Source organism: Ovis canadensis, chromosome 13 (genome assembly GCF_042477335.2).
Source record: "Ovis canadensis isolate MfBH-ARS-UI-01 breed Bighorn chromosome 13, ARS-UI_OviCan_v2, whole genome shotgun sequence".
Lineage (NCBI taxonomy): Eukaryota > Metazoa > Chordata > Mammalia > Artiodactyla > Bovidae > Ovis > Ovis canadensis.
In genome coordinates, this window is record NC_091257.1 from 16760955 (window position 1) to 16787797 (window position 26843).

General features: G+C 38.9%; 1 protein-coding gene across 3 annotated transcripts in view; it reads left to right on the forward strand.

Moving 5' to 3' along the window:
* The window catches only part of PLCB1 (phospholipase C beta 1), an 877017-nt gene that overhangs the window by 713157 nt on the left and 137017 nt on the right, over positions 1 to 26843 (forward strand). For all 3 annotated transcript variants that reach the window (XM_069546383.1, XM_069546382.1, XM_069546384.1), the window contains 6 exons: positions 4454 to 4608; positions 9052 to 9216; positions 10907 to 11006; positions 11803 to 11907; positions 12916 to 13025; positions 25011 to 25143. In XM_069546383.1, coding sequence (XP_069402484.1) covers positions 4454 to 4608; positions 9052 to 9216; positions 10907 to 11006; positions 11803 to 11907; positions 12916 to 13025; positions 25011 to 25143 — 768 coding nt within the window. The remainder of the gene's footprint in view (positions 1 to 4453; positions 4609 to 9051; positions 9217 to 10906; positions 11007 to 11802; positions 11908 to 12915; positions 13026 to 25010; positions 25144 to 26843) is intronic.

The following is a 26843-nucleotide window of genomic DNA, read 5'->3' on the forward strand; positions in this document are numbered from 1 at the left end:
GGTATGTTTTTCCCTCACATTTGTGTTCTTGGTTAAGTATTATTATTAAATAATGGTAATAATTCAGACAAATATCTCCTTGTTCTTTTTCGTTTCATTTCTCTGAGTGTTGAAGTTGAAAATTGTAAGTTTGTGTTTTTATTTTTGTTGTTAAGTCACTAAGTCTGCAACTCTTTGCAGCCCCATGGACTGCAGAACCCCAGGCTGTCCTCCACTCTCCTCACTGTCCACTCTCCTCCATTGTCTCCGGGAGTTTGCTCAAATTCAAATTTGTCATAGTCAGTGATGCTACCTAACCATCTCCTCCTCTGCTCCCCTTCTCCTTTAGCCTTCAATCTTCCCCAGCATCAGGGTCTTTTGCATTGAGTCAGCTCCTCCATCAGGTGGCCAAAGTATTGGAGCTTCAGCTTCAGCATCAGTCCTTCCAATGAATATTCTGGACTGATTTCCTTTAGAATTGACTGGGTTGGTGTTCTTGCAGTCCAAAGGACTCTCAGTTCTTTGGCCCTCAGCCTTCTTTATGGTCCAACTCTCACATCCATACATGACTACTGGAAAAACCATAGCTTTGCCTATAGGACATTTGTCGGCAAAGTACTGTCTCTGCTTTTGAATATGCTGTCTAGGTTTGTCATAGTTTTCCTTCCAAGGAACAAGCATATTTTAATTTCATGGCTGCAGTCACCATCTGTAGTGATTTTGGAGCCCAAGAAAAGCAAATGTCACTGCTTCCACTTTTTCCCCTTTTATTTACCATGAATTGATGGGACTAGATGCCATGATTTTAGTTTTTGAATGTTGAGCTTCAAGCCAGCCTTTTCAGTCTTCTCTTTCACTTTCATCAAGAAGCTCTTTAGTTCCTCTTCACTTTCTGCCAGTAGAGTGGTATCGTTTGCATATCTGAGGCTGTTGCTATTTCTCCCAGCAATTCTGACTCCAGCTTGTGATTCATCCAGCCTGACATTCCACATGATGTACTCTGCATATACTTTAAATAAGCAGGATGACAATATACAGCTTCGTACTTCTTTCCCGAATTTGAACCAGTGAGTTTCCATGACTGATTCTAACTGTTGCTTCTTGACCTACATACAGGTTTCTCGAGATAAGATAGTCTGGTATTGCCCATTTTTTAAAGAATTTTCCAGTTCGCTGTGATCCACACAGTCTAAGGCTTCAGCATAGTCATTGAAGCAGGAGTAGGTGTTTTTCTGGAATTCTCTTGTTTTCTCTATGATCCAATAAATGTTGACACTTTGATCTCTGGTTCCTCTGCCTTTTCTAAACCCAGCTGGTACATCTGAAAGTTCTCAGTTCACATACTGCCGAAGCCTAGCTTGAAGGATTTTGAGCATAAACGGACTAGCACGTGAAACGAGCCCAGTAGTACAGTAGTTTGAACATTCTTTGGCATTGCCCTTCTTTGGGATTGGAATGAAAACTGACCTTTTCTAGTCCTCTGGCCACTGCTTAGTTTTCCATATTTGTTGACATATTGAGTGCAGCACTTTAACAGCATCCTCTTTTAGGATTTGAAATAGCTTACCTGGGATGCCATTACGACCACTAGCTTTGTTCATAGTAATGCTTCCTAAGGCCCACTTCACTTCGCATTCCAGGATGTCTGGCTCTAGGTGAGTGATCACACCATTGTAGTTTTCCAGGTCATTAAGACCTGTTTTCTACAGTTCTTCTGTGTATTCTTGCTACCTCCTCTTAATCTCTTCTGCTTCTCTTAGGTCCTTACCATTTCTGTCCTTTATTGTGCCCATCCTTGCATGAAATATTCCCTTGATATTTCCAGTTTTCTTGAAGAGATCTCTAGTCTTCCTCATTCTATTGTTTTCCTCTGTTTCTTTGCATACTTCATTTAAGAAGGCCTTCTTATCTCTCCTTGCCATTGTCTGGAACTCTCCTTTCATTGGGTATATCTTTCCCTTTCTCCTTTGTCTTTTGCTTCACTTCTTTCCTCAGCTGTTTATAAAGCCTGCTAGACAACCACTTTGCCTTCTTGCATTTCTTTTTCTTTGGGATGGTTTTAGTCACTGCCTCCTGAATAGTGTTATGAACTATTGTCCTTAGTTCTTCAAGCACTCTGTCTACCAGATCGAATCCCTTGAATCTATTCATCCCCTCCACTGTATAACCATAAGGGATTTGATTTATGTCATACTTCAATGGCCTTATGGTTTTCCCTACACTTTTCAATTTTAAGTCTGAATTTTGCAATAAGGAACTGATGATCTGAGCCACAGTCAGTTCCAGGTCTTGTTTTTGCTGACTCTCTAGAGCTTCTCCATCTTTGGCTGCAAAGTATACCATCAGTCTGATTTCTGTATTGACCATCTGGTGATGTCCATGTGTAGAATCCTCTTGTGTTGTTGGAAGAGGGTGTTTGCTATGACCAGTGTATTCTCTTGGCAAAACACTTTTAGCCTTTGCCCTTTACCTTTTGTACTCCAAAGCCAAACATGCCTGTTACTCCAGGTATCTCTTGACTTCCTACTTCTGCACTGCAATCCCCTATGATGGAATGATATGATTTTTATTTTTGCATTTCTGCTTTTATTCAGGACTGCTGTCAATTTTTCTGTTCATTTATAGCCGTACTTTTAATATAAAAGTCATGTTGTCTTATTTTGGGGGACAGATGAGATCAGATTGATTAATGTTTTATTTTACGGAATCTTAGTTTACTCTCACAATTACAAGCTCCACATCTGAAAGTCAATCCATGCTTACTCCCATTTCTTTCATAGTTTCTTTTTCACACGTAATTTAACCCTTTCATCTACACAGATTTAATTTTCATGTATAATCTTGGTAAGAGACCAGTCTTTTATACTAGAGGTTGTCTTTTCATTGTTAATTTGGGTTCATTTTTTCAATTTATAAGTCTTCTCCATTAATAAAATTTTTACCTTCCTGGAGCCAATAACCTTGTCATTATTATAATATTTAATAATATGGTTTAATATGTGGAAAATGAAATTCTCCTTTTCTATTACCATTCAGTGTTTCTTTGCCTTGGACTGACTGTTCTAAAATAATATTAACTAATACTATTAAGAATCATCTTGACACTTCATCTTGATACTAATGAGAATTTCACATCATGATGCCAATGAGTAGATGCTGGCTGTGACTTTGAGACAGTGTCTTACACACTAAAGGAATCTACTCTTGGCCTAAATGACAACACTGGTTTTAGGAATTTATGTTGAATATTATTAAATGTCTCTTTGGCATCTATCAGGATGATCATATGTCCATTTCTTCTTTGTGAGAAATGTGATAAATTTTATTAATATATCTCCTAATATGTAAGTATCCTTTTGTTCCTGAGAAAAATTCTACTTGCTTATATATTGTTTTTTAGAAAATATGACTTGGCAAGTAATTTTTAGGCTTTTGAAGTTAATTTTTTCAAGCATAAATTTGGTAGTTTATCCAATTTTGGTATCACAGTCATAATAACTTATGAAATGATAAATAAAAATTCACTTTTTTTCCCTGCTCTAAAAATGACTTGTTACATGAAACTTTGAAATAGTTCTACTGTCACTTCTTTATTGTCCATCTAAATAGAGCTGAGTTGTAACTCAGACAGTCTGGAACAAATTGATAGCTTCTCAAATTCATTATGACTTTAAAGCTTGTTTGTTTAGCTCTAGCAATGGCAAATAATGTAGACATTTATTTCATATATTGATCAAGTCTTAGCAAACTTTGACCAGGAATCTTTGTCCATTAGAAACGAGTCAATGAGTGATTAGATATTGGTAGTAAGTAATCAAACAAATAAAAAAATTAAAGGAAAACCTTTTTCCTATAAATTAAAAAAAGAATTATAGTATCTACTGTGGGTTAAGTATGAAGAAGTCCATCCTCAAAAACAAGGATTGGAGATTTAAACTTTCTGAAGGGTATCTTAGTAAGAATTATCAAAAGGCTTTTCCAATAAACATATTTTCTGACCTAGAAAATTCACTCCTAAGAGAATCGTTAATGATATCTTCAAAGATTTCACCACAACAATGTGGTGAAGTCAAAACATTATATGTAATGATAAAAATTTGGAAGAGACATAAATATGTCCAGAGTGGGGCCTGGTATAATCTGTGTTTGGGTATATTTATCCAAAAGTATTTTATACAGTTATTAAAATTAAAGCAGGTGAATATTTAATGAAATGGACATACTGCATATAATTTATATATTCAAATATATGAATATGTTTTAAATAGAAAAACAGAATATACACCAACCTGTTGGCAGTCGTTTACCTCTGAATTTGGAGATGACAGCTTGGTTTTTTTTCTTATCTGTTTCCTAAGTTTCTATAATAAGTCTTTCTTCTTAAAGAGGGAGCAGAAGTGTACTGTAATAAAATCTTACGTTCTTGCTCCAAATGTAAATACAGTCCAGTAAGGTTTGTGTCTTTTATTCACAGACCTGGCTATGCAGATAAACATGGGGATGTATGAATACAACGGGAAGAGTGGCTACAGGCTGAAGCCGGAGTTCATGAGGAGACCTGACAAGCACTTTGATCCATTCACAGAAGGCATCGTGGATGGCATAGTGGCCAACACTTTATCTGTTAAGGTATATTCATCCCATCACACAACTGTACCCAGCAGAAGTCTTCAACAACACCTATTTTGTGTAAAGCAGTTTAGTCATTAAGCGTTTATTTCCCAGTAAAGTCTTCACTTCCTTTGTATTTTTTTTTAATTTGAAGACTGAATTCATATTAAAAGTTTTCAAAAGCTATATGCACAAGATGCCCCACTTTTAATGGGCTAAAAATTAGATCCAAAATCAGTGAAGCAAGTTGCTGAGATTCACCATGGCTAGTCCTTTCTTTAGGTGCAAAGATCCTACAGAGAAATGTACCATGAAAACTCTGTGTGTGTGTGTGTGTGTGTGTGTGTGTGTGTGTGCGCGCGCGCGCACATGTGCTTAGTTACTCAGTCGTGTCCACCTCTTTGCAAACCCATGGACTGTAGGCTACTAGGCTCCTCTGTCTATGGGTTTCTCCAGGCAAGAATATGGAGAGGGCATTCCCTTCTCCAGGGGATCTTCCTGACCCAGGGATCAAACCCAGATCTCCTGCATTACAGGTGGATTTTTTATTGTCTGAGCCACCAGGAAAGCCAAAACCACAAAAATTAGTGACTCATATTGGAGAAATCTGGTCTTCCCTCCCACTGTTTGTTAGTTTTAGAAAAATAGCCACACTGAGAAAAATTAGAAAAAATAAAGGTATTCTCTAAATAAATTATTAAATATTGAATAAAAGTTCTCCAGTTACCATAGCATGGCTTTTGAAAATCTATCAGAGTATTCAGAAATTTATAACACATAATGAGTAATGATATTAAGGCCTTCCCTCATGGCTTAAATACAAGAATCACATCATTAAACATACATCTGACCCTCAAAAAATTAATTGCAAATGATTTCTGCAGTCTTTGAAATTGATTTTACAGGCGACACAAGGTATTATTTTAGCTATGAGAAAATATAGTATAAATGGGAAATCATTTTTATAAAAAACTTTTTACGTGAACCCTATAAGCCATTGGTTGTTGTAGCTAAGTTTCATTTACTTTTTAAAAGTTCCATTTCTTTTCTGTTTAACTGGATAATTGCAGCACTAAGAAACCTTTTTAATAAAGCATAGATGCAATTTTCCAATTGACCCTAAACCAAAAGCATATAAAAAATGTGTTAAAAAAGTACTCTATATAGTCCACGAGGTCACAAAGAGATATGACTTAGTGACTAAATAATAACAATAACAATTTCACTAATTTATATCTATTCTAAGCTTGTTGAACCCTTTTTTACTTTAAAATTTGTATTACACCAGAGATTAAAAATAAAGTTGCACTGGAGTGTCTCTCAATGATATCATTTGAAATTATTTCACCCCATATATCTGCCAAGTGGAGTTGGCAGAATTAGAGCTTCAAGATTATATTTAGTTTAGGAAATTGTTTTCAGCAAAGGGTGTTTAATTCCTGTCAAGTTTGATTAAGATAAACTCAAACATCACTCACAGATAAAATGCTGTTTTAGAATTTTTGTTAACTATAGTTGTAGTCAGGTCAAACTGATAGTAATATTTTATCAAAATAATCTTTTGTCCTTGTTTGCTGATTCATCTCATTTTATATGTTTGCTTTGCTGTTTATTCTTTCTTGAAAATTCTATCATGACAGTGTAAGTGATTATAAACAATCACATAGAGAAACTGGGGAAAACAGTTGAGTCCCAGACAGGTGTACACTGCTGCCTGAGTCCGGAGTGGAGACACTGCTCTGGAGATGTCAGTGTCCTCTGAAAGGACAGGCCATAATGCCTCAGAGACCCTGCAGAGAATCCTGCCTTCACCATGACGGCTGGAGCCAAAATGCAGCTCACATCCACCCAGTATTGCCTTTGTTTCGATCCCCTGACATAGACTTTATAATGCCAGAGTAGACCTCTGAGCTCTGGTGGTGTTCCATGATCCTATTTTACTGATGAGAACATTGAGGCTCAGTGTTATTAATTTAGTTAAGAAGTCTGTTTTAATCAAAATCTTAAGCATATTGTCACTTCCCTGGGGGACCAGTGGTTAAGATTCCACACTGCCAATGCAGGGGGTGCGGGTTCAATCACTGGGTGGGGAACTAAGATCCACATGCTGGGCAGATAAAGATAAAAACAAGGAAAAGAAAAAATTTAAACTCAATTCTAAAAAATCTTAAGCACACACCATCTTTGATGCATTTGAATTCCCAGCATGACTCATTTAACTTGGAAGTTTCAAACCTGCTATAAAATGTCTGCTCATTGTTCTCATGTAGAACCTCAAAGGAAACACAGAGATTGTTCCTTGCAGGTCTCATGCACTCAGGCACAGAGAACATTCAGGAGAAATGCATTTTCCCACGGTAAATGCGGACACCCTCCTCCTCATAACTTTCTAACTTGTGTGGCATCTCTAACCACATCAGCGAGCAGCTGCCTTTGGCCTCCCCAGTCGCCATGGCCACCCCCAGGCCGCCGTTGTGTCTGTTTCCAGCCCACCACCATCTTGGAGATTCTGTCTCCTTTCACCGACTGGAGCTCAGAAAGTGAAGCTTTGTCAAGCGGATAACACAGATCACTGAGTCCGCTCCACCAACACTTGATTTCCACGTTTCCCTCTCTGTTGTTAAAGCAGAAGGACATTGTGTCTGTCTCCATTAACTTTTATAACATTCGAGAACCCCTCAGATTCTGAAAATTATGAATGTGTAGTTTTAAAATCTCACTTAATTCCACAATATTCATTAGCTTTATATCTAGGCAAAGGATACCACAATCATGTGGATGGTTAACCAGTGCGGTTAGGAGTGATAATAAACTGAGTTTAATAGTTTAAAATTGGTATTTGTTTTTACTTTTATTATTATTGTGGCTTTTTATTAAACTATAACAACTTTGGGAATTGGAGTAGCATGGTATTATAACTACTCTGTCAAGTTGAATTTTATGAACAAGATTTTTTTTTTTAATGCTAAACTTTCTACTACGCTATGTGTTAAATTTGTACTCTTAAGCAACCTATTTCATCTACAACCACGGTTCAACATCAGTCCTTCCAATGAATATTCAGGACTGATTTCTTTTAGGATGGACTGGTTGGATCTTCTTGCAGTCCAAGGGACTCTCAAGGGTCTTCTCCAACACCACACTTCAAAAGCATCAATTCTTCAGTGCTCAGCTTTTTTATAGTCCAACTCTCACATCCATACATGACCACTGGAAAAACCATAGCCTTGACTAGACGGACCTTTGTTGGCAAAGTAATGTCTCTGCTTTTGAATGTGCTGTCTAGGTTGGTCATAACTTTCCTTCCAAGTAGTAAGCATCTTTTAATTTCATTTAATTTTCATTTTCATTTTCATTTTGGAGCCCCCCAAAATAAAGTCAGCCACTGTTTTCACTGTCCCCCATCTAGTTGCCATGAAGTGATGGGACCAGATGCCATGATCTTAGTTTTCTGAATGCTGAATTTTAAGCCAACTTTTTCACTCTCCTCTTTCACTTTTATCAAGAGGCTCTTTAGTTCTTCACTTTCTGCCATAAGGGTGGTGTCATCTGCATATCTGAGGTTACTGATATTTCTCCCGGCAATCTTGATTCCAGCTTGTGCTTCATCCAGCCCAGCGTTTCTCATGATGTATTCTGCATATAAGTTAAATAAGCAGGGTGACAATATACAGCCTTGGCGTACTCCTTTCCTATTTGGAACCAGTCTGTTGTTCCATGTCCAGTTCTAACAGTTGCTTCCTGACCTGCATACAGATTTCTCAAGAGGCAAGTCAGGTGGTCTGGTCTGATGTTGAAGGACTGAGGTTGAAGCTGAAACTCCAAAACTTTGGCCACCTGATGCGAAGAGCTGACTCATTTGGAAAGACCCTGATGCTGGGAAAGATTGAAGGCGGGAGGAGAAGGGGACGACAGAGGATGAGATGGTTGAATGGCACCACCAACTCAATGGACATGAGTTTGAGTAAACTCTGGGAGTTCTTGATGGACAGGGAGGCCTGGTGTGCTGCAGTCCATGGGGTCACAAAGAGTCAGACACGACTGAGCGACTGAATTGAATTGAACTGAACTGAACAATCATGCTAAATTGAGAATTTTTTTTCTCTTATAAAGTTATTAAGTATTAGAAAAATCCTTATATTCAGTTGGCTCTAAAAATCAACCTTTAACTTTTAATAGATAGTATGTCTCAAATATAAAAGCCATAATCTCAAGCTTTCATGCTTGTTCATGTATTTCACCCTATACAACTTTGTCTTATTAATTAACCCTTAACCCTGACGTTATCGTTATTCTTCTAACAATTCTTTAACCAAAAAGGAAATAATATTTGTACTGTTGTTTCTGTTTTACTTTGATTATGGCTCAATATTCATCATTAGCATTTGTCCCTCCCTGAAGTTTTCTCTTGTATAATTGTTATTCATTTTTTAGAGTTTTTTTTTTTTTTTAACTTTCTAGATTATTTCAGGTCAGTTTCTCTCTGATAAGAAAGTCGGGACTTATGTGGAAGTGGATATGTTTGGTTTGCCTGTGGACACAAGGAGGAAGGCATTGAAGACCAAAACATCACAAGGAAACGCTGTAAATCCCATCTGGGAAGAAGAACCCATTGTATTCAAAAAGGTTGGTCTTGTGTTCTTCACGTCAGATGTTAATGCATCTTCTAGGTGTTTTATGACTTCCCTGGTAGCTCAGATGGTAAAGCGTCTGCCTACAATGGGGGAGACCTGGGTTCCATCCCTGGGTCGGGAAGATCCCCTGGAGAAGGAAATGGCAGCCCACTCCAGTACTCTTGCCTGGAGAATCCCGTGGACGGAGGAGCCTGATAGGCTACAGTCCATGGGGTTGCAAAGAGTCACTTTCAGGTGTTTTATACTGGAAAAAATATGAAATGAGGACTTACTTATTGTTTCTTTTGGGAATTTACACATTAATAATATAATAGCATTTTCAAAACCATCTTGAAAACTTCAAAATTTCTGTGAATTGCTTGTTTGGATTTTTCCTAATTATGAATCAATTAATTCTAGGATACCTCATTTGGAAGACCAGAATAATGTGTAATTTTAATTCATAGCCTCTCATAGTACAAGTGATAAATGATATGTCTTCACTATAATTCGAATGAAGTAGAGTGGTAAATAGGGAGTAATATGGTAGCCAAGAGAAAGGAAGTCCATGCTTCCTTTAAAAAGCATAGCAATTAAACTCCCTGGAATCTCCAACCACTGGTGTTGGTCTTTGTAACTTGTCTGGATTCTATCTAATAGTTAATACCTTTCACATTTGACTTGTCTTTCCCTTTCCTTTCACAAAAAAACAGATCTTTTTCACTTCCTTTTTAAACAAAAAGGAAGACATTAAGTGCAGTGGAAAGTAGAGCGCACTCTTATCACTTTGCTTTTATCTAACCAAAATATCTGCAAAGGCAGTCTTCTGCACAGGGGGTATCCTATCTGTGGTAAAGATCTCTATACTCCAGCTTTTTGTTTTCTTCTGTTAATTGGATTTAGTTATACTGTCTTATAAGCATTCTTATATAAGTATTTTCTAATATACTGAAAACATTTAGAAAATACCTAACCCATTGAAAGTAGTCAATAAATGTTAGTTTTCTTATGTTCCAAAGAAATACATATTTAAGGTATAATTGGCCTCATGGTCTTGACATGTTGATATAGTATAGCTGCATATGTACTCCAGATGTTTTACACTGAGAGAAAAAAAAGTAAGCAATTTTTTCTTTTTAAGTTGCTCAATCTTGTCCGACTCTTTGCAACCACATGGACTATAGCCTACTAGACAGGCTCCTCCATCCATGGGATTTTCCGGGCAAGAGTACTACTTATGGCTAACTTGGGAATTTACAAATAAATAAAGTAATCTCATTTTGAAAGCTATCCTTGAAAGCTACTTTATAATTTTTGCATTTGCTCTGAAATACAAAGGTAGTTTGCTTTGAAAATATAATAGTGAATGCTCAAACTGTGATTAAACCATTAACTCACAGTATTTAAACGTAGAACTTTTGTCATTTCTGCCTTGAGAATGTTCATGTCAAAAGAAAATGGTCTGTTTGTTGAACAGATTCCTCATTTTGAAAAGGTGATAAAACACAGATGAAGCCATATCTCTGGAAATCCTTCTCTTTTTGAAAATCTAAATTATAGAGCAGTAACAACTTTTTATCAATTTGCTCAGCAGAAACTTCTACTTGGATTTGGAAAAGTAGGGCCTGTTTGAATATTACCTTTCTAATTCTTTCTGGGAGTCACTCCTTCTTGTAACCACATGTATTCTTAATGTCCTGTAGGTGGTTCTTCCTTCGCTAGCCTGTCTGAGGATAGCAGTTTATGAAGAAGGAGGTAAATTTATTGGTCACCGAATCTTGCCAGTACAAGCAATTCGGCCAGGTATGGATAGCATTGTGGGAAACCGTTTATCAGAGTTGTAAAGAAAATCATCACTGCCTTATAAGATTATTAAAGAACAATGTAGCAAGCTATTTGTTGTTTTGGTGTTTTACTCTGTAAAAAGGATTATAGGATTATATATTTAAACCTGGCAATATTATGTTTTTGTGATGCGCTATGACTACTAGGCCAGTCAACTCTTGCCAGATGTTATGTGTAACAAACTACCTGAAAATTAAAAGGCTTATAAGAGGTGTTTCATCTTCGTGCTCACAGGTCTGTGGAGTAGTAGGGCTTGGTGAGGTTTGGCTGTGCAACTGTGCTTGAGGCTGTGGGCTTCCCACACCTGCTCACTTAGGGGCTCCAGGTGAAGAAGCAGTTGCACTCCCAGGCATCTCACGGCAGCCCCGTGGGATGCACGCTTGTATCTGCAAGTGCGTGTGAAAACTCTGCTTGTACATATAACTAACATCCCATTGTCCAAACAGGCTAACCCCCAAATCAAGAAATCATATACAGGATACAAATTTGGACTGATAATTCAGTCTATGACACATGGTTTCAAATTCTCTCTTGTGGGGAAAAACATGGTTGGAAAGGGAGAAAAAAAAATCAGAGTCAACATTATTTTCCTGTTTGATGAGAAAAATAATACCCTATCACTCAAGAGCATATGATTAAGATGAGGTAGAAGTAAGCTGTCGGTCATCCAGAGTTACCTGGAATAAGTACCCCGATCGAGTAGATGTTTCGCATTATAAGAAACCATGATGCACAGTATCATGTCACCCCCCAGGCTATCACTACATCTGTCTGAGGAATGAGAGGAACCAGCCTCTGATGCTACCAGCCCTCTTTGTCTACATAGAGGTGAAGGACTATGTCCCAGACACATATGCAGGTAAACCTCCTAACCTGGAAGGATATCTCCATCTGGGGTCATCCATATTTTTGTGACTCAGTGGAAAGAAAACTGGACTAAACAAAGGCAAGAGAGTGTGACCTCAGAATCACCTCTGTTTGTATGCATGTTTAGAAGTAATTCATCAAACCTTTGTGAATAAATTTTAGTTTAAATCTCAATAAACTATTGAGAATTTTTGTCCATTGGTAATATTATTCTCATGAGTTCAGTACTGTGTAGTATCAGGTAGCTGATATACAGACCTACTATCTAGGTCTGTGCAGTGAATTTGCCTTCAGCCAGTTTTAGAATCCTGACCTTTTCTATGAGTGAAATCGTAAACTATAAAAATTAACTTATGATGATGTCAGCCTGGAATCATACATTTAAATTCTTGTGGTGCCAAGGTACCTGAGTGGAAGATCCTGGGAAGTGGTGGAGACTATGGCAGTCTTGGAGCGGGTGTCCAATCTGAAGACGACAGCCATAACTCATTCCAGCTAGACAGCATCATGTTCAAATGATACCCATATTGCCAAATCATTGGGTTGTTTCAGCAGTCCATAAAGCAGCCTTTGTTATGGGAAATGTCTCCCCTGTGAATCACCAGTGTGGGAAACAGGACAAATTTATGGGCCGTTTCTGAATTGGATGAAATGCTCAAATAAAACTTAAAAATTTGGAGCGCTGACACATCCTGAGTTGGAGCTTGTCCAGTTTGACTCAGAGATGGCCTTTGAGTTCTCTCTTCCTGAGGTTCAGCCAGTGGACTCTTGTCCATTTCCAAAGTGTTGGCTGGATAAGTAGATAGTTATATGGGTATATGGAAAGATGGAAGATGGATGGTGAATCAGGAAATGGATGGACAAGGAGAGAGATGATGAACAAAACATGGATGGATGGGTGATTGGATGGATGGATGGAGGGATGGATGGATAGACTGACTCATGGTGGATAATCAGTATCTCCAGGACCATCAGTCTAAAATGTCTCTTTCCTATTTAGACGTGATTGAAGCTTTGTCAAATCCAATCCGATATGTGAATCTGATGGAGCAGAGAGCTAAACAACTGGCTGCCTTGACCCTGGAAGATGAAGAAGAAGTGAAGAAAGAGGTGAGAGGGTTGTTCTAGTCTTGTGCGTGGCATGAAGCATGATTTCCGAATCTTGTTGCTAGCTTTTCCTACATAACATCACCCTCAGGAAAGGAAAAGAGAACACTGGAAAACCACTTTGGTGGAGTTGAGCCTCATCTCCCAAAACATCTAGAAGATACCCTGAATTTTTCATATTTCATTCTCTTTTGGCATTCTGTGGCCACCACCAGCATCGTCTTTTGTGACCACATTAAACAGTAGACATCTTGCTGTTTCAGGGGAAATTTTCTAGATCATTTCCTGTTGATTAAAGGTGAATAAAACATGTAGAAAAGAAGTTGATCATCAAGTCATTTGTTGTTTTCTTTTGTCTTTAAAGTACAGGGTTTTCAAAGCGCTTTTGTGATTTCTTACAGTACCAAAGTTACTTAACACAGTACCTGTTGCGTAGTACAGGCTGCAAAGTGGCAACTATTATTACCGTATATTTCTTTATTATAATATATATTCCCAAAATAATTGGTGTGTTATTCTAAATTAGATGTCACAATGCAAAGAATAAGTAAGAAAGGGCCTAGAAATATTAGAAGTGAAGTTTAAAAATATGAAGCTTCCTCAAAATCCTGGTGAATCTGCCTTGTCATCTGATTGATTTAGTCACTAATCAATGAGTTGAATAAAATTTTTGACGTGCTTAAGAAAAAATATGAAGTTTCCGTGTAGACTGAAATAGAATTTCATGATTATTGGGGAATGACATAAACATTACAAATAGTGATAAAAACTAGCTATTTTCATACTTCATTTGAATATTCAGAGGATAGATTCAGGGAAACAGATGAGAAAATTGGAGAATTATCAGTATAGGAAAAAACCTTGAAAATTGTTGGATGACTTTAATAGCAAGTCCACTCAAGTTGATATTACTAAATCAGCTTTTTCCTATTCCAAAAGAATAAAGAAACCTAGGCTTGCCACAGAAAATTTTTTAAATGGAAATGAGAAATGAAACATCCCAAATACATCACCTTTAATCCAAACACCCAAGCCGCACAGAGATAACACTGTGCATGCGTGCCCGCGTGCACGCTAAGTCACTTCAGTCGTGCCTGACTCTTTGCAACCCTATGGACTGTAGCCCTGCCAGGCTCCTCTGTCCATGCGATTCTCCATACAAGATTACTGGAGTGGGTAGCCACTTCCTCCTCTTAGGGATCTTCCCGACCCAGGGATCGAACCCATGTCTCTTATGTCTCTTGCATTGGCAGGTGGGTTCTTTACCACTAGTGGCACCTGGGACACCCAGCACTGTACATATAGGCTATACATGCAGCTAGTCTTTTTATGCACAATTAGTACTTTTTGATATAATGGGATAATATTCACAATCTGTGTTTTAACCTTTTATTTTCACTTAATGCAAACAGCTCCATATCATAAAATATTCTATGACATGACTTTTAATAACTTTGTAATCTTCCATTACATAGCTGCACATTATCTTTCTAATCTCTATTATTGGATATTTTGAATACTTTAATATTTTAAATAGATCTTCAGTAAACATCATATAAGTATGTTTTTAGCACATTTATGATTATTTCTTTGTTTATTTTGTATAGAACTTTAGAAATTTGTGATCTAAGATGTCGAGTTAATTGAACATGAGAGAAAATGAAAGGAAAAAAAGAAAAATATGGTTTTCCCTGGTAGTCCAGTGGTTGAGAATCTGCCTTGCAACGCAGGGGACACAGGTTTTATCTCTGGTCAGAAAACTAAGATCCCACATATCTGAGGAGCAATTAAGCCTGTGTGCCACAACTAGAGAGTCCATGCACTGCAGTGAAAGATCTTTCATGTCACAATGAAGATCCTGCATGTCAAATAAATAAATATTCTTTAAAAAAGAAAGATATCTAATGTCAAAATAAAAATTTTTCAGGCTCTTATTTACACTGCAAGCATCATATTCTATAGAACCAATAAATATATTGTCCTGTTTGATGAAATTTAAAGTTAGCCTGGAAAGTTTCATAAATAATATTTTTCTTTGTATGCAGAAAATGGAGTTATAGGGAAATTTTACACTTCTGGAAAAGTACATCTAACAGTAGACATGAATTACTTCCAACGTTGTGTATTTGACACCTATGCTTAGCATATGTTTCTTTTTCATATGTTAAAAGCCACTTAGCTTTTACTTGTCTGTAAAGCTTTTCCTTGTATACCTGTGGCCAATTCATGTTGTTGCTGTGCTGTGCTTAGTCGCTCAGTTGTGTCCAACTTTTTGCAACCCCGTGGACTGTAGCCTGCCAAGCTCCTCTGTGCATGGGGATTCCCCAGGCAAGAATACTGGAGTAGTTTGTTAGGCCCTCCTCCAGGGCATCTTCCCAACCCAGGGATCAAATCCAGGTCTCCCACATTGCAGATGGATTCTTTACTGTCTGAGCCACCAGGGAAGCCCAAGAATACTGGAGTGGGTTGCCTATCCCTTCTCCAGAGATCTTCATGATCCAGGAATTGAACCAGGGTCTCTTGCTTTGCAGGCAGATTCTTTACCAGCTGAGCTACCAGGGAAACCCAGTTCATGTTGATGTATGGCAAAAACCATCACAATATTGTAAAGTAATTATCCTGCAATTAAATAAATAAATAAATTTTAAAAAAAACTGAATTAAAAAAACACCACTTAAAAAAAAAAGACACCACCAGTTAGGCCTACTGCTTGAATTTGAGCAGTTAGTCTGAGCACTCACTGCTTGGCTGGTCCAGAGAGCGCAGAGAGAGCGAGCATGTCATCCATGCTCTAAGCAGATTTTGCTGGTACCAGCCCAGAGTTCCTTTGCAGGGCTGCTGCAGGGTGGGCTGAAAACAGCTCACAGCCGCACATTTCTCCAGAAGCCTGGCCTAGGCTGATAGGAACTGCCTTGCTTGGGGATGTCTAGCAGATTCTTCTTTCAAGGAGGTGACTGTATCCTGTGACTGTCGCACATAGAATAACAGCCCAGGTCTCTCGCTGCTGGATGGGCACCTTCAATGCTGCAGTTCAAGCTCCCATGCCCCACCCCACCCGCCACGCTATAGGATCAGGCTGAGGCTAGACTCCAGCTGAAACCACTCTGGGTTTATCTTGTTTCCCTGTCTCAGCCTGTTTTCTTTACTTCCCTGCAGTTCTCGCCTGAGAACATCCTCTCAACTTATCACGCAGACAAGAATCCCAAGTACAATTCTGCTAATAAGGAATCCCACAATGCTAAATAGCTGCTGTTTTAGAATTAAAGATTGAATACGCTTTCTGATTTTTTTGTTTGTTTGTTTGGGAACTAGAATTTAAATGTTTGACAATAGCTACATCTTTAATTTCAGTGTTTCTTCAAAGATAATAGTGTTTTTTTTTCTTTGTAATGGCCTCTGAAAAGATTAAGACTAGAGATTTCAGTGAATTTCTTGTTTTGCTCATATAAACCCCAATATGAAATTAAAGGCTCTCCTTAGATATCAATGGGTTTCCAAGTTCTGAAACTCTTTTCTATTCTACTGACTTTAACTTAATAACATATTTCATAAAATATAATTCACAGTAAAGATAATTTATGGAGATATAATTAGATTACTATTAAGCCTTCTCTAATTAGAAAACAGGAATCTCTTTAATCAACTGGATGCAGTTTATTTTCTAAAAAAATAGGTATTTAAAGAAAGCATTTTCAGATAAAATTATGTTTTGCTACTATTTCAAAACAATACTTTCTATATCATCGACTTGTACCTAGATATTGGCCATCTTCTCCAAGGAGTGAGCTCTGACTTGAAGAGATTTCAAGACACCACCAATTTCAGCTTATATAATGTAGCAATAGAGGTAAAAGCCTTGTAATGAAACAGAGACCATTTCTCTAATGAGAAAAATGTCACTTTGCAGAGTAGGAGACCTAAGGCCTTTGAGACTGCAGATCTTTTACGTCACTGTCCTTTCAAAGCATATAAAAAAGCTATTTGGATTCCACGTATGTGTGATATCATGTGATTTTCTATTTTTTCTGTCTTACTTAACTAAAAAGTGATACAAATGAACTTATTCACAAAACAGAAATAGACCCACAGAGGTAGAAAACAAACTTATGGTTACCAAATGGAAAGGGAGGCGGGACAAATTAGGAGTTTAGGATTAACAGATACACACAACTATATATAAAATAGATAAACAACACACATAGCAAACAGAACTGTAACACCCTATAATGGAAAAGAATCTGAAATATATATATATAATTGAATGCTTTACTGTAAACCTGAAACTAACACAACATTGTAAATCAACTATACTTTGATTTTTTGAAAAAATAAAAGCTATTTGTGGAGAATGTAACAGCAATGGATACAAAAATACAGAAGTAGAATTTTAGGTCAACATTACTTTTGTTTCTCGTCTAAAATGATGGTCATACGGATTTTCAGTAAATGTATACTGTTGGTTACACGCAAATAATATTTGAACATTTTCAGTTTTAGAAATAATTTTAGAAACGTTGAATCGCATAAATTTCACATTGAATTACATAAATTTGACATGGTCCTGTAGAAAATACATTTATTTTTTCCTTTGAAATATCGAAACCCTTAACTGACCTCATTTCTAAAACTCAAGAAGAAAAATTATTTGCCCTTACCATATAATGCTGGGAGAAAAATGGCATTTCACACCTTTGAACACCAGCATGCCCTTTATCTTGTCTTGCAATAATGTAAGTTTGTTTGAACGAGGCCACTGAAAAGAAGTAACTATGGTTTTCTCAAAAGAAAATTCTATCTAGGACATGGCAGACACTGGAGACACTATTTTAGCAGCAAAGACTTTTTTAGTATAATCCTTTTAACTTGGTAGTTATAAAGGTCATTTCTATTTGAAAATGAAAGACATTATTGAACTATAAAATATTCCCAGAATTGTAATAGTCTAATAAATTATCTTCATAAGTAATTGACAAACCAAAAAAGTAGGAAATTTTAAAATTCCCCCATTGCTTTGAACAATAGACATTTGTTTCAGATCATGTGAAAAATATATATATAGTTACATATATATATAATTCCAGTATATAATTGGAAATTAAGGAATAATATATTTGAGTTGCTGAATTTATTTTGTCTCTTTTAAAGTCATAAATCAGGATCGTGGGTGAGTAAAGTCGTAGAAAGTTACCTAATCTGAGTCATTACTAAGGCTTTATAATATTTTTAGTTACTTCTCTAAATAAAATGGTATATAAAAATTTTAAAACATAATAAAGAAACAAAAAGTCCTCTCAGTAATCTTGCAGATCAGGTTAACATTTTTGGTGGTCATCATTCTAGCACATTTTCTATGAATGTATAGTATTCCTTTACAAAAGTTCTTAATTAAAGATAAATTTTCCACAGCTCTACCAGTTTAATGTGGTTATTAGAGATGACTAATGAGCTCAGATGGTAAAGTGTCTGCCTACAATGCAGAAGACCTGGGTTCAATCCCTGGGTCGGGAAGATCCTCTGGAGAAGGAAATGGCAACCCACTCTAGTACTCTTGCCTGGAAAATCCCATGGCTGGAGGAGCCTGGTAGGCTGCAGTCCATGGGGTGGCTAAGGACTGAGCAACTTCACTTTCACTTTTCACTTGCATGCATTGGAGAAGGAAATGGCAACCCACTCCAGTGTTCTTGCCTGGAGAATCCCAGGGACGGTGGAGCCTGGTGGGCTGCCCTCTATTCTTTCACTATTCCATCTGACTTTTGATGCATTTAAAAGTAGGCTGCAAATATTAACATACATCATCCCTCAGTGCTTTAGAACACATACATCAGGGTACAGGTTTTAGAAATGTAGGGCAGATACATAATCTAATTTCACTCAGGCAATATAAACTTAAGATACCAATTGTACAGATATTTAAGAAAGCTCTTTGTTAAGGGAAAGGCTGGTTTTGATGTAGCCACTTCCACTGCCTGAATTAGTCCTGAGTGAACTAGATCTCTACATGGTGAAATTATGAGCTTGACCTAAATATTCTGGAGACACTAATGACTTTGCCCTTGCCGTCACCCACCCGGCGTCCGAATGAAGACAGTATTACCCTAACAATGACATGGAAGGCACTGTGTGTTTTTTTTTTAATTAATTGATTTATTTTAATTGGAGGCTAATTACTTTTGTATTTTTAGATGACTCAGGCAGAACCCCAACACCGCCAATAGCCGAGTCACACATCTGGTATTTGGAAAACCTTTTACCTTACCATAAGAACTTCCTCACTAAATTCCCTAAATCCTAGTTCTCTATTGCTTCATCGTCAGACCCAATTTTTAATGCCTGGGACTGAAGTCTTTTTAGCTAACAGTCCACGTAGCCTTTCCTCCTTCTCTAAAACTTGTGAAAATGGTCTTTCTAGTTATATTTCTTGCTGATCCACTTATGTTATATTTTAAGGTTTTTCTGTTCATATTGGAAATAGGAAGGATAAAAATATTTTTTATAAAATCTTGGCTTTAAAAACATCTACTATTTCATGTTTTTAAAGAAAAAATAGTGTAATGCTTCCACTTGGCCACTGGAGCTGTAACTCATTTTTCTCTACTCACCTAAGCAAAATTTAGTGCAACTGAAATAAACTTCTGAAACTTCTTTCCTTGAAAATTTAATTGATCCCAAGAGTCCTGCCATTAAATTGAGAACATATTTCTAGTTCTTTTGTTGCTATTGTAATTTCCAGTGCAGTGAGAAAGGATTGCAGGTTTATTTCATTCTAACTCATGAAAAAGAAGATTTGGACTGGGGAGAAATAAAGTCACAAGTATTGCCTTCCACTTATGCTTGTGAGTGGAGCAAGGGATCTGGTTTTGGCATTTCATCTCATGTGAATTATTAAGCCTTTCAATGATATTAGAAATTATAGTATTGTACTGGGGTCCCCCCCCCCAGTTCTTGTGTTTAGCTGCTTTATTTAACTCATTTTTAATACACAAATGATTTTTTAGTGCAACAGAGTAAGCTCTTTGAGAATAATGTTTACATTTATACATCTCTGTATCTCATCAATAGAGTAAGTTACTATTATGGTTGCTTAAGTTGCTCTTAACAGAATAGAGGGTGAACTAATGCAGTAGAAAAACCTAGACTTTAGACTGTAACATATATTCAAACATTAATGCCCCTGTTAACAGTGTGGCTTCCAGCAAGTTACTAATGACTTTTAACAAAATCTTAATAAAGACACTTACTATGACCAACCTAGATAGCATATTCAAAAGCAGAGACATTACTTTGCCGACAAAGGTCCATCTAGTCAAGGCTATGGTTTTCCCAGTGGTCATGTATAGATGCGAGAGTTGGACTGTGAAGAAAGCTGAGCGCCAAAGAATTGTTGCTTTTGAACTGTGGTGTTGGAGAAGACTCTTGAGAGTCCCTTGGACTGCAAGGAGATCCAACCAGCCCATTCTAAAGGAGATCAGCCCTGGGTGTTCTTTGGAAGGAATGATGCTAAAGCTGAAACTCCAGTACTTTGGCCACCTCATGCGACGAATTGACTCATTGGAAAAGACTCTGATGCTGGGAGGGATTGGGGGCAGGAGGAAAAGGGGATGACAGAGGATGAGATGGCTGGATGGCATCACCGACTCCATGGATGTGAGTTTGAGTGAACTCCGGGAGTTGGTGATGGACAGGGAGGCCTGGTGTGCTGCAATTCATGGAACCGCAAAGAGTCGGACACAACTGAGCGACTGAACGGAACTGAACTGAATGCCCCTGATGGTTTGAGCAAGCTCTGGGAGATGGTGAAGGACAGGGAAGCCTGCGTGCTTCAGCCCACGGGATCGCAGAGTCGGACACGACTGAACGACTGAACAACTAATCTCTGCCGTCTGATGGAGTTGAACTGCCTCCCCTGCTGGCTGAGATGAAGCTGGCATGTGTGACAGTGTCTGGCACATGGTGATCTACAGTCGCTTCTACGGTCAGTCTTCATCAGGGAGATACCAATTCAAATCTGTCTATACTGCCCTTCGTTGGCAACATATTTTAAGCATCAGTCTGATGCTTATGCCACTATAAATTCTCACTAAGCTTATAATCAGTTTCCAGGAAACCCTAAGAGGTCTCTGACCAGAGTAAGTCTACACAAGCGGCCTCGAGTCCTTAGCGTTCAGTGTTCTGCCCTTTGCGGGCCGCATGAGGAAAGTGGGCGGGGACCGCAGGCAGGTGGCCCCGCCCACTCGGTTTCCAGCCGTCTTGTGGGCCCACAGCTGACTCCGGCGATTGAAATCTGGGCGAGCTCTCTCCCCCGAGCGCAGGGCCCAGGTGCGCAGCTTCTCATCCAAAGGCACCCTGAGGATGAGCTTTGTTTGGCTTCTCGGTGGTTTTAAGATGGGAGACACCTGACAAAAATGCAGTTTTCCAACTTTCCTGGAAGCCCAGGCTGAAAGCAGTCGCTGCTCTAAGCGGCTCCTTCTCCAGGTCTGGGCACAGCCTCGCTTCAGCCTGTGGCATTCCATCTCGTCTGCTTTGCTCATTTCCATCATTTCTATCAACTGCTTGTTACATGCGAGGGGCCCCACGTGACCCTGGGATTATGTATGCGATGCAGCCTGCCCTGCAGGGAGCAGGACCCCCAGACCAAGCGTTTATCCAGAGCTTGCCCCAAATCCAGCTCCAGGCTTTGACCATCTCTTGTTCCTCAGTTGTAACTACAAAATTTTTGTCAGTTATATTTCCTCAATGTTAATCTGCTTTTTTTTTTAATCTGTTTATTTTTCAGCTGTGCTGGGTCTTCCTTGTTGCACACGGGCTTTCTCTAGTTGCAAGGGGTGGGGGCTTTGCTTCGTTGTCCTGTATCTGGGACCCACTGCGGTGGCTTCCCCAGAGCACCGGCTCCTGGGCGCGTGAGCTCAGTCATTGCGGTGCACAGGCTTAGTTGCTCCAAGGAATATGATATCTTCCTAGATCAGGGATCCAACCAGTGTCCCTTCCATTGCAAGGTGGATTCTTAAGAGAAAGCCAACATGTATCTGCTTTTTAAAAAATGTCTTTGAATTCATACATTATATCAATTTCTGGAATGTAAGGGCTTTGGACACACCCTTGATAAGCAGAGGTTTCTATTTCCTGCATCTCAACTAGAGTTAATGATTGAACTTGATTTCCCAAGGGCACACATCTCCATGGAATACTTGCAAACTGGATATAGGTGAAATAGCCTTCTGCGTTCATTTTGAATATGCCTCCAGCCTGAGTGCCCCTGACACTCCTCCTAATTGCCAAAAAGCAGCCACACGTGATTGCCTTCATGGAAACTGACTTTCCACTACCTCCATTCTTTGCTCCATCAAAATTGTCCTCCTACCTGTCTTCCTCCAGACGGCTGGTATCAGCCAGCTGTCATACCGGAAAAAATTGTTTATTCCCCACCTGGTTCCAGAAACCTGCCCGGATATAAATGGGTTCCAGATTGCCCATGGAACAGAGCACCTTCTCTCCCTACTTCCCAGGTGGCTGAGCTTGATGACTGGAGACTCCCTACAACTGGGAGGCGGAAGAGTTTCCCTCACAGTATTCAAGCCAGAGGACAAAGCTGGGGGTAAATTTGCTGATGACCCAGTCCTCTTTCCAGCACTCCCATTACTTCAGCTCTCTTCTGTGCAATGTAAATACACTTTCTCTAGGAATTTTGTGGTCAAACATCTCTGATAGTTCATTCTTCTCAAGTGTCTCCTGCAAACCCAGTGACTACAGGACCAAGGCAGGTAAATCAGCAAGATGGAATTGTGCTAAAGGAGCAGAAACTCCTCTGTTCTCACCCAGATTGAGATTGCAGGTCCAGTGGTACCCTATATGATTTTTCAAGTGAAGTAGGAAATCCATTTTATTAAGGTAAAATCTCCTTCATTTTAAAATCTGGCAACACTTAGCATTTCCATGCACTCTAGGAACCATAAGCCTTCAGGTTGCAATCTCTTGCTGAACAAAAAATATGCAATCCCCTCCTGAGCATCATGATTCTAATGAGAATTTTCCTGATGGATGTAACTGAATAACACAAACACACCAGAACTTCCCCATTCGGAGCAGCTGTCTTTCAGAAGCCAGCGTTCTGTATCATGAGTTCCACAGGCCTAGGTTCTTGCCTCCCTGCCCCATCGTCACCACTGACCCCAGCACATCTCTTGCATCTCAGCGTCACAGCTCTGAGCAGAGCAGGCTGTGGTAGGTAAACAGGGATTGTTCACTGAATTAAAATAAGTTTGCCATCCATCACCAAAAGCAGTGTTGGAGCATGTTTTAAAGATGCTTTGGGGGACAGATTAAAAGCCACTTGTATGGCAAAAACCATTACAATATTGTAATTAGCCTCCAATTAAAATAAATTTTAAAAAGCCACTTGTTACAATGAGAGTAATTATTTTCATTCTCATCTTACATTTTCTAAAAATGGTATTGTAAGACAACCTGCTTTCTGTAATTACATGTCAAAATATCATAACATTGGGCTCCAAATGACTTCTGGCCATTTCCTAATTATATTTTTAATGATACTACAAAGTAGAGCATTGGGGTAGCCTCGTTGTCAGGAAAATCTGCCCTGAACTCAGAAGGTAATTCTGAGAAAAGACTTGTAGAACCCCAGAAAGCACCACTGAGATGGTACATAATTATGGAGGCAACTGTTTTATTAAGATCAACATTTATTCATCAAACATTAAATGTTTGCTCTACACAGTGCATAGCAGACTAGCTGCTACAGGGAATGCAGTAGAGATTTCATAGAAAGTGAAAGTGAAGTTGCTCAGTCGTGTCCAACTCTTCGAGACAATGTGGACTGTAGCCTACCAGGCTCCTCCATCCATGGGATTTTCCAGGCAAGAATACTGGAGTGGGTTGCCATTGCCTTCTCCAGGAGATCTTCCCCACCCAGGGATCGACCCCAGGTCTCCTACATTGTAGACAGACCGTCTGAGCCACCAGGGAAGTCTCGAGATTTCATAGGTGTTAATGTATTTGTTACTATTATTCATTAATAGTGTTATACAAGCTTAAATGTTTTGTCTCTTTAACATGCACATATATGCTCTGTTCCAGGAATTATTCTAAGCACTTTATAAATAGTAACTTATTTGATTCTCTAAACAACATTACAGTGTAGATAATATTATAATCCCCAGTACATATTAAGTTGGCCAAAAAGTTTGAGGTTTTTTTGTAAGGTGTTTCAAAAAATGCAAATGAACTTTTTGGCCAGTCCAATACATATCCTCATCAATAAACATGAGAAAAATGAGTGGCAGACAGTTAAGTGACTTGCTCAATATCACACCGTTAATAAGTGGCAGGGCCTTATAGCCTAGATAAGTCTGACTCTAAAATCAATGCTTATTGGTTACTGCTGCATAACAAATAGTCTTCCAATTTAGTGGCTTACAACATCAACTGCTTATTATTGTTCATGAGTCATTTGGTTAGCTGCGCAGTTCTGTTGATCTGGACTAGTCTCAGCTCATCTGAGCTGGACTCACTTAAGTTTCCATGGTCAGCTTGGGGCTGCCTGGTCCAGGATGTCCTTGCCTATGTGACTCAGCTCACCTTCACATGGATTCTCATGCTCCATGACTATAGCAGGAGTCTGAGAAAGAGAAGGAACATTTGCACATGGCTTTTCAATCCATTGCTTACTTTAAGTTTGCTACTCTTTCATCTGACCAAAGCAAATCACATGCTCAATTCCACTGTCGTGTGGGATGACACCCTCAAGGGCCAGAACACAGGAAGGCACAGATATTGGGACTTTAATACAATTAACCTACCACAGTCATGGTTCAAAACCATGCTGTTTTTACCCTGCTTTCCACAGTTTCAAATGTGATATTTCAGAGTCCAAATGAGTTGTGGAAATGGCATCAAATGTAACTTTGTGGGTTTCAGAAGGTAACAAAAGAACAGTAAGAGGTGTGGAAAATGAAAATATGTCTATTATTTTAGGCTGATCCTGGGGAAGCCCCATCAGAAGCTCCGAGTGAAGCCAGGCCAACTCCAGCAGAAAATGGGGTGAATCACACGACGTCCCTGACACCCAAACCGCCCTCCCAGGCTCTGCACAGCCAACCGGCTCCAGGTAAACATTCCGAGGAAAGAGCTGCACTACGTAACCAGCAGCCTCTAGTCTGTCCACACTAAAAGTGGGCAGCATGACTGAGTTAGCATCATCAGGCGAGGGAGACACAGGGGCTTAGGAGGCAGTCCAGAAGTGTTTGCTGAGGGATGAATAACAGAAGGAAGGAAGGGAGGACTCGTAAGTCCTTTCTATGAGACTCGTAAGTGCTCATCTAGCTCTGCTGGTAGCTTGTGAAACCAAAACAAAATATCACCCAGATTCCCCATGTCTTTATTTAGTGATGGATGTTGGTCCATCTGCTGGCAGGGTGTGTGAGGGGTTCTTCAAACACCTTATACTTTATGCTTTAGAAGCACCTTCTTGGTTCTGCTTCACTAAATTAAGTCTCTACCAAGAATTCTTTCCCATCTTTCTCCAACTCACTTTTCACTAATTTTAAGTGCCAACCACGTGCTGAGCGTGCTCAGCACTTCACATGGATCATCTCATTTCACTCTCAGAGCAGGCCTCTGAGGGCTGATTCCACCATCGTCCCCACAGTACAGATGAATAAACTGCAGGTTTAAATTGCAGAAATAAGTTCCTTCTTGAAGGCCACGTTGCTAATGAAGAGTGAAGGCAAAACTGACACCATTCTCCATGATCCTAAAATTCTTCCCTTTAGCTCCTTGCTGCTACTGAGGCCACTTAAGAAAGGAGACTGTTGAGATTAATAATATTAAGGAGTGACTTAAGCATAAACAAGACGTGATATTTTCAAATGGAGATTTTATGTACCAAACAGAAACACTGTGTGTTTCTAGAATATGAATAAGTCATTCAAATAGCGAATAACCTTGTGCTTTTGAGAGTAAGAGAAAACTTAGCATTTTAGCATTTGACTTTTTTAACTGGATATTTTAGAATCATTTGACTTACAGAATCATTTTTAAAATAACACACAATACATTACAAAAATGGATCCCTCTTCTCTGGTGTTAACATCGGTCAGAGTCGGACCAGGAAATTAACATTGGCATAATGCCTTGAATTAAACCATAGACTTTGAACTTCGCCTGCCTTCCACTACTGTCTTTATTGTTCCAGGTTCCAGCTCAGGATCCCACACTATATTAATTGTCATGTGTCCTTAGCCTCTTTGAATCTGCAACAGTCCCTCAGGCTGTTCATTTTTCCATGCCCTGTGCACTTTTAGAGTACTGGCCCGTTATTCTGCAGACGACCCCTCAATTTGGATTGGCCCAGTGTTTTCTCATGGTGAGATTGGAGGTGTGCGTTTGGGACAGGAATGTCACAGAAGTGAGGCTGTTCTCAGAGCATCATGTCAGGAACACCTGATGTTGCTGTACCTCATGGTGGGTCACTTGATTAAGGTGCCACCTGCCTGATTCCTCCACTTAGAGTTGTACTTTTCCCCTTTATAGTTAATAAATATCTTGGGGGAGAGACTTTAAGACCATGAGACTATCCTGTTTCTCCTTAAACTTTTGACCAGTGACTTTGGCACCCAGTAGGTCTTGCCTGCAACTTTGTTCCTGCCCGCTGACCTACCAGTGTTCTTTGTAAAAGACCACTTGTCACTCCTGATTTTGCCAGAAGGTGGCAGTAGCATTGTCAAAACCGAATTTGTTGACAGAGTTTTGATTCAAAGTGGAGAGATGTCCTTTCTGTCTATAAATGGAGCATATAGGTTCACATTT